Here is a 10121-nt window from a genome sequence, read left to right as displayed (position 1 = left end):
CACAGGGATCACTTTCGCATCGGCCACCATCTACGGCCATATGGCTTGGATTAAAATATTTACCAACTCATCTTTATGTTTACAAACATGATTAAGATTCTTAATGTTTAATCTTCTTCTAGCAAATTGATTTTTTATTATCATTTCCCTCTGTAGAAATTAAAATGGAGAACATCATGCACTATATTTAATTATTTATTGCAGCCTTTATTTCACTTCTTACTTAAGAGTTTGACACACTCGATTTAATGTGTTGTAACCTTGATAGGAATGAGGCTGCCTATATTCAACGACTTGTTGATTATATTTCAAGTACATTGCAATGTAAAACATTCAAAGTTGCTGAACATGAAGTGGGTATTGATTCCCGTGCAAACAAGCTAATCATGAAGTTAAATGAAGAGAGATCAGAAGAGAGACTCTTTCTGGGGATTTATGGAAAGGGAGGAATTGGCAAGACAACTCTTGCCAAAGCTGTGTATAAACGAATAGCAAATGAGTTTGACTGTTCTTGTTTCCTTGAAAGTGTTAGAGAAAGGTCAAATCAACCCGATGGTATGGCTAAAGTACAAATAAAGCATCTTAGAGAGACCCTAATGGATAATAAAATAAACTCAGATTTGGTAGTCACAGAGATAAAGAATAGACTTGGAAACAAAAGGGTTCTTATAATTCTTGATGATGTAAATCATGAGAAACAATTAGCCAGTTTGGTTGGAATTCCATATAATTGGTTTGGTCCAGGAAGTAAAATCATCATAACAACCGGATATAAATGCTTGCTGGAAAAGAACAATGGTAAAACATTCGACATTGAGGCATTAAATGACAGGGAAGCACTTGAACTCTTCAGTTGGCATGCATTCCGGCGGAGTGAGCCTGTAGAGGAATATAAGGAACTTTCACAACGTGCAAAAGATTATGCCAATGGCCTTCCACTTGCTCTTGAAGTTTTGGGTTCCTGTGTCCGTCAAAGAAGCAAACCTGAGTGGTTAAGTATATTCGATAGGTTGAAGACCACACTTCCCATTCATGAAGTTCTAAAGTTAAGGTATGATGGCCTCGATAAGAAAGAGCAGAATATGTTGCTCGATTTGGCATGTTTCTTCAAAGGATATGACAAGGACCATGTAGGGGAAATTTATTGTGGTGTTTTAAAATATGACCCAATTTTTGGAATGCAAGTTCTTAATGAAAGTTGCCTCATTAATACATCAAAAGACAACAAGTTGTTGATACATGAGTCCATACAAGAAATGGGCAGAGAAATTGTTTGTCAAGAATCTGAAGAGCCTGGAAAACACAGCAGGGTGTAGGATTACGACTAAGCTTCTGAAATATTAACTGAACATACGGTATGTTTTAAATGCATAGTTTCTCCACATGCATACAGTATGTGTTAAATTCTTACTTTGTGAGGTACAATTATTATACATTATTATTTTTTGTTATCAGGTGACGGAAAATATTCAGAGCATTGTGTTTGACGGAAAAGGGACGTTCCATGTAAGTGCCCATGACTTCGAGAAGGTGAAGAAACTAAAATTTCTCAAAATCAGTGGTGTGTTACTTGATAGATGCCCCGCATCTCTTTCAAATCAGTTACCTTATCTTGAATGGAACGGTTACTCTCAAAAATATTTGCCACGCAATTTTCATCCAAAAAATCTTGTTCAACTTCGACTTCCTCACAGCCAACTCAAACAAATTTTCATGGACAAAAAGGTAAGCTTATAATTCTATATAAATAACACGTGATTCTCTGTCAATTATTTCCTCAATTTGTTTCATTAGTCCAAAGATAAATTAAAAGTCATAGATCTCAGGAAGTCTAAATATTTGGAGAAGAGTCCCATTTTTTCTGGGATGCCAAATTTGGAGGAATTGAATCTTCGAGATTGTAAGTCTGGTTGAGGTTCATCCGTCCATTGCATTTCATCAAAGTCTTGTTTCTTTGGATCTCCGTAAATGTGAAAATCTCAGAAGGCTCCCTGAAAGGGTTAATCTGATCTCTCTCAGATCCCTTGATCTCAGTGGCTGCTCAAAATTTAAGAAGTTTCCAGAGATCCAAGGACCCATGGATTGTTTGGAACAACTTTTTTTAGATGGCACTGCAATAGAAGATATACCTCCATCAGTTAAACATCTCAAAGGGCTCCAGGTTTTAAATCTGAAAGATTGCAAAAAGCTTGAAAGTTTGCCGAGCGAAATTGGTGAAATGAAGAGTTTAGAAGTTCTTTGGTTGGGAGGAAGTGGTATAAGAGAGTTACCACCATCCATAGCACAGTTGACTAACCTTAAAGAACTAGATTGGGAGCGCTGCAATTTATATGAAAGTTCCATTCTCATTGTCCCTCACTACTGTTCGTCATTGAAGAAGTTATTACTGGGCAGCAACAACTCTCTGGCTTACCACCAAGCTTCACTCAGCTCACAAATCTCCAGCGACTTTATTTAGATGGTTGTTTAAGCCTCAAAACCGTGAAGTCACTTCCATCGTCTATACGTTTTGTTCGTGCAAGAGGTTGTGTATCATTTGAACAGTATTCCATTCCAACAAGTGAAGGTAGTCCAGATGATCGACGATGGATTTTCACAGACTGCGTCAAACTGGGTAAGAATCATGGGAACAAACCATATATGTATTCAAAAAGTCAACTTATGTATATGTTTCTTAGAAACCATAGTGATAGTTTGTAACGTAGTCAATGAAATTTTTATCCACTTGATATAATGGGTGCGAATTCTATCCCTTACATCAAAGGAATCAAAACCTTTTAATATATAAATAAGTTAAAGAAATATGTCAAAAAATCATTTTGGAAGCTCAAATATTTCACTTTATCACATTTTCTTTATAAAATAAAGAATTATGATATTCAGAATCAAAGGAATTGAAATCGTTCCATATATAAATAAAATTTTTATTTAACGTAGTCAATGAAATTTTTATCCACTTGATATAGTGGGTGCGGATTCTATCCCTTACATCAAAGGAATCAAAACCTTTTAATATATAAATAAGTTAAAGAAATATGTCAAAAAATCATTTTGGAAGCTCAAATATTTCACTTTATCTCATTTTCTTTATAAAATAAAGAATTATGATATTCAGAATCAAAGGAATTGAAATCGTTCCATATATAAATAAGTTAGAGAAATGTGTCAAAAAAAATAATTTTGGAAGCTCCAATATTTTACTTTAATCACATTTTCTCTGTAAAATAAAGAATTATGATATTCTAACCCTCAATTTGGCGGATTGCAAAAACCGAGTAACTTTCAATAGTTAGATGCTTGAGCTCGGGACCCACAGCAGGAACGGAGGCAGCTAACGCCCACATGGGGCAGTTCCGCAACTTTTTTTTTTTCTTTTTATTTTATATATATGATTTCTTATAATAGCAAAAAATACCATATATGTTTGTAATATCACAAAATGCTGCCGAGTTTTGTTTTTAGTCTTTGTGTATATAGGTGCATATACAAGCCAAGAGTTGTGCCCCCTTAGTCCAAATCACTGCTCGGTCCCTATCCACACAAGTAAGGTGGTGTTCGGTTTTTGCAATCGGCCAAAGTAATTTGTCCACATACTTTTTTTCTAAAAAAAAATAAAATAATATAAAGTCCAATAAACGGATTAATTCAACTATTTTATGCAACAGTCGGACTAATCCAATAGTCATTAAGATGTATGGACTATGCGTATCATGGCTCAATATATTGTGATTATTATATCGTGGCTATATGAGGCAGTTTGTTTGCGCTGTTATCCAAATTGTTGCCGAACACTCCAAATATTCTTTCTTGGTTGAGTTTGATCTCAAAATCAATGGTCACAAGACAAATATAAGGTGAATGAATTCAGATCACATCACGTTATCTCACAAAACCAATTACAACAAGCCAAAGCTTAGGCCAAGCGAGCCAGATTGTGAATTTGTGATGGTTGTTACATTGAGGCTTCAATTAATACCACCACCTGTGTACCAGTCAACCTGAAAAAGTGGGGTATCCATCTTCTAATGGGAGCGCAAGATGAGGATGATGATCAAGAAAAAACTTCTGGAGGTGGCGCATATATGGAGATTTCAACGTCTAGGTTGTGAGGTGAGAGGCTTACCTTTTTAGTATTTCATTAGTTTAGGTTTAGTTATTTGAAAATCAATATTGAAATGCAACAACTTAGACTATTTCATTAGTGATTGTTGATACAATTAATCTAAATGCAACTTTTGTTGTGGTACGCTCTTATGTAATCCTAATTAAATTAATAAAAAAACAAAACCCTAGAAATATTAGAGGATCTACGTAGGGATGGCAACGGGGCGGGTTTGGAACGGGTTTACCTAAATCCATCCCCGCCCCGTTTGATTAATGGCAACTCCATACCCGCCCCGTGCCCCGCGACGGGTTAAATTTTTATATCCATCCCCGCCCCAACGGTATACAAATTGTTTTCATATCCATTGTTGAAGGGGCGGGACGGGGCGGAGCCCCGGCGGGGCAATAAAAATTGCCACCACTATGTTTTAATACAAAAAGCTTGGAAATGACATAACATATATGAATCCCAATAAAAATAAATAAATAAATAGCATGCTCGTAGCATAATTCAAAGAACATAATCAACAAAAATAAGGGTTTAATACAACCAAATCATAACAAGTTCTAAACTCCAACTTTCCACCATAACCAAAACAAAAGCAAGTTTACATCCCAAATTATTCAAAATTGAAGTCTAAAATTAACAAAAGATAACAAAAACACAAAAACTGATTTAAATCCCTTAAATGATCTATTGGCATTTGCAATCTCCCATGTCTTCCACAGTGTTCATGAATTAATCAAAACCTGAAAATTATGAACAAATGAATCGTTTAATACATAAAAAAATATCAACAAATTGAAGAAAATAAAATTTATATGAAAACTATAATTCCAATGATCATCAAGTAGTCTTGAAAAACAACAATCTTATGTTCAACACCGGTGTGCTAAATTGCTAGCTTGTACCAGTTGTACCTTTTCAATAAAAAATACAAATGTTCGTTACAATTCGTGACCCCTTGCCTCTCTGTTCATCAATTAACACATATGCACAGACAGCTTCACTAAAATGCTTCATTAAAGCCGCTACTGATGTTGAGAGAGAAAAAGAAAGCCAATGAAAGAGACTCACCGCTGCTCCTATAGAGACAGATTGGTGTCTACTACTAATTGATAAGGTCTGGTGTTCCACACAAATTTCTGCATCTTTTTCACGCTCAATATCTTCTGTAACTATCAACTATAACACTGCACTCTCCTAAGTCTGGATAATACAAGATAAATCAAAGTATAGTAGTACTAATTAGCACACTAAATTTTAATTTAATACTTGCATAACTCATGTACTATAACAATATCAGATGAGATCAAAACAGATGTTCTTTTAGTAATTGATGGTGACTAATTGTACAAAAAACTATACATTGATTTAACAATAGTTAATATTACTAAACTGCAAAAAGGAGGGGGAAGGAAAAAAAAAAAAAAAAAAAAAAAACTATACCTTGAAGCCTTTTAATCTTTTTCTTCATCACAGATTGTTAACCGAGAGATTCCAGCAGAAAGAGTTGACGCCGATGCATTTGCTGCAAAACAGTGTAAAATTTAAAAAAAAAAAATGAAAAAGAATAAAACTAAATGGGACATTCAATATAAAAGCATATTTAAAATTTCATTACCTTCTAGATCATTCCACAACCAAGATTGAGAACACATCAAAGCCTCTATAAGGTCAGGACTAAGTCGACTGCGATGTGGACTCACCAACCTACCACTTGTACTAAATGCTGATTCAGATGCGACAGTTGATACTGGAATAGCCAAGATGTCTCGAGCCATCAGCTGCAATGTAGGATACTTACTCTTATTTGCATCCCACCAATTTAAAATGTTAAAATCCATGGTGCGTGGCAAGACAGGTTCATCTAAGTAATGGTCTAACTCTGATTTCACATTCCCAATCCTTGACAAATCACTAACAATTATATCATACTCGGCATAAATGTCCCATTCTTTACTTGTAGAGCTTGAAGATGCAGCCAATCCACTTAGATCTTCACTTAGACTAGTTCCCTCCTTACTTCTATCTTGATACTCTTGAAGTAAATCATAACATGCTTGGCGTACACGATCTTTTTGAGAGAAATATTCGTCCCCATGTATCCTCTGAAGAACATGCTCCAAAAAGGTCATTTTATGCCTTGGGTCTAACACTATTGCTATTCCTGCAACAAGATGGCACTCACTCCAATACTTATCAAATTTCTCCATCATACTTGCTGCCATTTTTTTTACCACCTCGTTCTCACAATTGCACCAACTACGCAATGCCAATTTTACCTCACAAATTTTTGGAAAGAGACAATTTGTGGTGACAAATCGAGTCCCAGAGAAAATTTCAGTAATAGAATAAAATAGTTCCAATCTCCGACAAATTTCTTGTGCTAAGCTCCATTCCTCCTCCGATGGCAAAGATGTATAAAGTCTCTCACGTTGTTTCAATCGTGGAAACACATCCTTATAACATATAGCTGTTTCAAGCATCAAATATGTAGAATTCCATCTAGTTTTGCAATCAAGAGACAGTTTTTTATGGCATGGATTTTTTAATTGACTGGCTACCTCCACAAATTTTTCTTCTCTAGCTTGGCTAGCCGTCCAAAAGTGAACACTATCACGAATTTTCCCAATTGCGCCTCCAATTATATCTAGACCATCCTTCACAATCAAGTTTAATATATGTGCAGCACAACGCATATGAAAAATTTTACCATCCAAGAGAAGTGACTTACTACGAATAGACAACTTGTTCGAAAGACCCTGAATCAATGCATCATTGGTTGTACAATTATCTACCGTAATAGTAGATATCTTTCTGTCCAAGTTCCAATCCAGGAAGCAATTCATAAGTGCATCACAGAGAATCTCACTTGTGTGTGGAGAAGGCACATAAACAAACCTGAAAGTATTCATGAATTAAATATAAAAGTTAGTCACTGATGGATAACCAACTTTTGAGATATCATGTTATTGAAACAAAACAAATAAAAAAAGATTAAATACTTACCCAATAATCATATTTTGCAAGCGCCAAAATTCATCAACATAGTGAGCAGTGATTGACATGTAACCTCTTTTCTGTCTAGAAGACCATATATCAGTCGTGATAGCAACTCGACTCTCAAGTTTGTCAAACAACCTATAAGCTTTCACTTTCTTCGACTGATAAAGCTTCATAATATCACTCCTGATTGTATTCCGAGTCATCATTGTGAAGCCGGGCTGGAGGCTGCTAACAAACCTTTTAAATCCAATATGCTCAACAATACTAAGAGGATACTCATGCAAAACAATTGCATTAGCAAGTTCATTCCTTGAAACTTCTTGGGTAAATGTAAAATTGCCAAATTGCATTGACCCATCAACATTTGGAGGACGTGCAATCATTTTTTGACGTATATCAGTATTAGTTCGCTTCACACACCTCTTTAAATGTTGTTTTAAATGACTAGTACCAGATGAAGGTTCAGCAACAAGCTTCTTCTTACAATGATGACAAATAGCAAAAGACCCCCCATTTGGCCCATCCAATATCACATTTTCAAAATCCTTCCAAACTTTTGAAGTCAATTTTCTCTTCCTCGCCTGTGATGTTGCGAGTCCTGTAACCCCTGAACTTGGAGTGGGTGCTGATTCAGAATTGATTTCAATTGGTGCATCAAAACTTGTAGGTTGTGTAGCTGATGCAGATGGCACACTTTCCATATTTTGAGTTGGCTGGGACATTATATCAACCACTTGCTAGATAAAAAAAATATAGAAGTAATTAATTTAAAGGTTCACTTTCAATTGATAATCAAACTGACAAATGAACATGATAAAGGAGAATGAGAAGTGCCAATATAATTGAATAAAACAAAAAAGCTTGGTTTTTTAAAATATAAAAATAAAAATAAAAAATTTAATTCCCAAGTGGGTCATCCACAACCCATTATCACGTAGACGAAAAAAAGAGTAGTTTTTTATAGATTAATCAATCAACAAATGTAAAATCCAAAACAACTAAAACATTATTGCATAGGAGAGACGAAAAAAGAGAAAAAAAATTACCTTCTCAACTAGTATTCAAATTTGTAATAGTCCAGTCTGAGGAGTTCAAGCTTTCATCGTCGTTCTACCTAAAACTCAAGCTATCTGTTCTAAAGGAACGTTATCAGACTCCAATGCACAAGTGGGTATGATAAAATATATATATATAATAAACATAAATATATATATCCACTGAAATAATATATATATATATATATATATATATATATATATATATATATATATATAACTTAAATCATAGACTACATCAAAAAAACAAAAAGATTTACAGAAATCAAAAACCTTAAAAATCAAGACCAAGTACGATATCAGAACTACAAACATAGAGACATAATCATACTATTCATACATGATATCAACGAAATAATATTAGAGTATGAAAAAACAAAAAAAGTCATGAGAGAGAGAAGGATGGAATACCTGATAAAGAGAAACAAAAAAATTAGGGTTGTGTAACTTGTAGAGTTGTTATATTATATAAATTGATTATAAGTTATTAATATTATATAATATATATATATATATATATATAGTTATATGTTTAGCGGGGCGGGGCGGGACAGGGCGGATATGAATTAGAACCCGTACCCGCCCCATGACCCTCGACGGGTACAAAAATATATCCATACCCGCCCCAACGGTATAAAAATTGTTCTCATACCCGTTATTGAAGGGGCGGGACGGGGCGGTAAAAATTGCCACCCCTAGATCTACGCTTTAAATTTCAGAATTTTGAAAAAAACAAAACCCAATAAATCCACTTTGTCAATATCAGAGTCTTACCTTTTATAACATTCCGTTTGAGTTTTCTCTATCTCGTATTGAATGTAATTTTTTTTTTTTAGCAAATGGACGTGGATTTATTCAAATCCGTATTAGTGACTCGAGAGTTTTTTTTGAAATTTGATAATGTACAGTAAAATAATTAATAAAATTTTAATTTGTTTTTACGTTAGGTGAAGCCTATAGTTCTGGATTACCATTTAGGACACCTTCTGCAGGCAATCACAAAAAGTTCATTATTTTATTTCACTTTTAGTGTGTGTGTGTATTTTTTATTTTTTTATTTTTTTTCAGTTGCTGATAAACTAGAGTTGTTCTGGCTTATGTTGGTATTGTGTTAGCATGTTTTTTGCCTCACACGATCGATGGAGTTTACGAGTGTGCCAGAATATATATATATACTCAAAAATGATTTGAACACCAACTATCCCTTTTTGGTGGCTGACTTCAGACAATTGTGCAAAAGAGAGAATAGGAAAAACTCTAGGCTAGATTCTTTTTTCTGCCTTGAATGCAAGGACTTTTTATAGTGTTTAAAAAAAAGGAAATGCAATAAGTAAAATAAATGAATTTAAATCAAGCGACTGAATTGAAATAGAATCTAAATAAAGTGGCTGAATTGAAATTACGTGAAAAGTAAAGAGTCTAATGGAATAAGGTGGCTGAATTTAGATGATTGGAATCTATTTAAAGATTATGATTGAATTCAATTGGATAGAACAAGTATTTTGAATTGTAACAGTATAATCGAACATTGCAAGAGAAAGGTCAGTTGTTGGAACTTAGATTCCTTGAATGGAATTTGCCGGACAATAGAATTAAAGATTTGAATTTGATATTCATGTTTTGTGGGTGGTGGTGGATGGTTTCAATAGGATTACAATTCTTCTATTTATAGAAGCCTATCTAACCAAATTGTCTTTATTCTTTCCTAAAAAATCTCTTTCCTTGATTCTCTATTTGTAGTCATTGAATTTGATGTTGACTAGGTCTCTTCCTTTAAATGAACTTCTTCTCTCCAGCTATATTATAAGAATTTTTCTCCTTCATGTTGGCCTTCCCTTTGAATTAGTCAAAACACATATCCCTTATTTGTCTCAAACTTCTTCACAAACTTGGTAGCCTTACCCTTCAGATTTTATCAACGATGTGTGTATTCATTATATTGCTCTATGTGC

At 34.2% G+C, this 10121-nt stretch overlaps 2 protein-coding genes across 2 annotated transcripts; one reads left to right on the top strand and one right to left on the bottom strand.

Annotated features, from left to right (window-relative positions):
* Positions 1-248: 248 nt before the first annotated feature.
* On the top strand, positions 249-2700 carry LOC132309091 (disease resistance protein RUN1-like). The gene is made up of 4 exons (XM_059807443.1): positions 249-1310; positions 1456-1725; positions 1916-2255; positions 2378-2700. The coding sequence occupies exons 1-4, from the start codon at positions 249-251 to the stop codon at positions 2698-2700; spliced, it is 1995 nt and encodes a 664-aa protein (XP_059663426.1).
* A 3893-nt stretch (positions 2701-6593) lies between these two features.
* Positions 6594-8295, bottom strand: LOC132309090 (zinc finger BED domain-containing protein RICESLEEPER 3-like). The gene is made up of 4 exons (XM_059807442.1): positions 8161-8295; positions 7118-7851; positions 6666-7009; positions 6594-6613 (listed from the first exon to the last, which is right to left on the bottom strand). The coding sequence occupies exons 2-4, from the start codon at positions 7834-7836 to the stop codon at positions 6594-6596; spliced, it is 1083 nt and encodes a 360-aa protein (XP_059663425.1). The 5' UTR covers positions 7837-7851; positions 8161-8295.
* Between the last annotated feature and the right edge of the window lie 1826 nt (positions 8296-10121).

This window comes from Cornus florida, unplaced genomic scaffold, assembly GCF_030987335.1.
Source record: "Cornus florida cultivar Cherokee Brave unplaced genomic scaffold, ASM3098733v1 CherokeeBrave_3.0.0_Hap2_Chr05, whole genome shotgun sequence".
Taxonomy (NCBI): domain Eukaryota; kingdom Viridiplantae; phylum Streptophyta; class Magnoliopsida; order Cornales; family Cornaceae; genus Cornus; species Cornus florida.
Note: the sequence above shows the minus strand (reverse complement) of the source record. Positions and strands in the feature narration are given on the sequence as shown.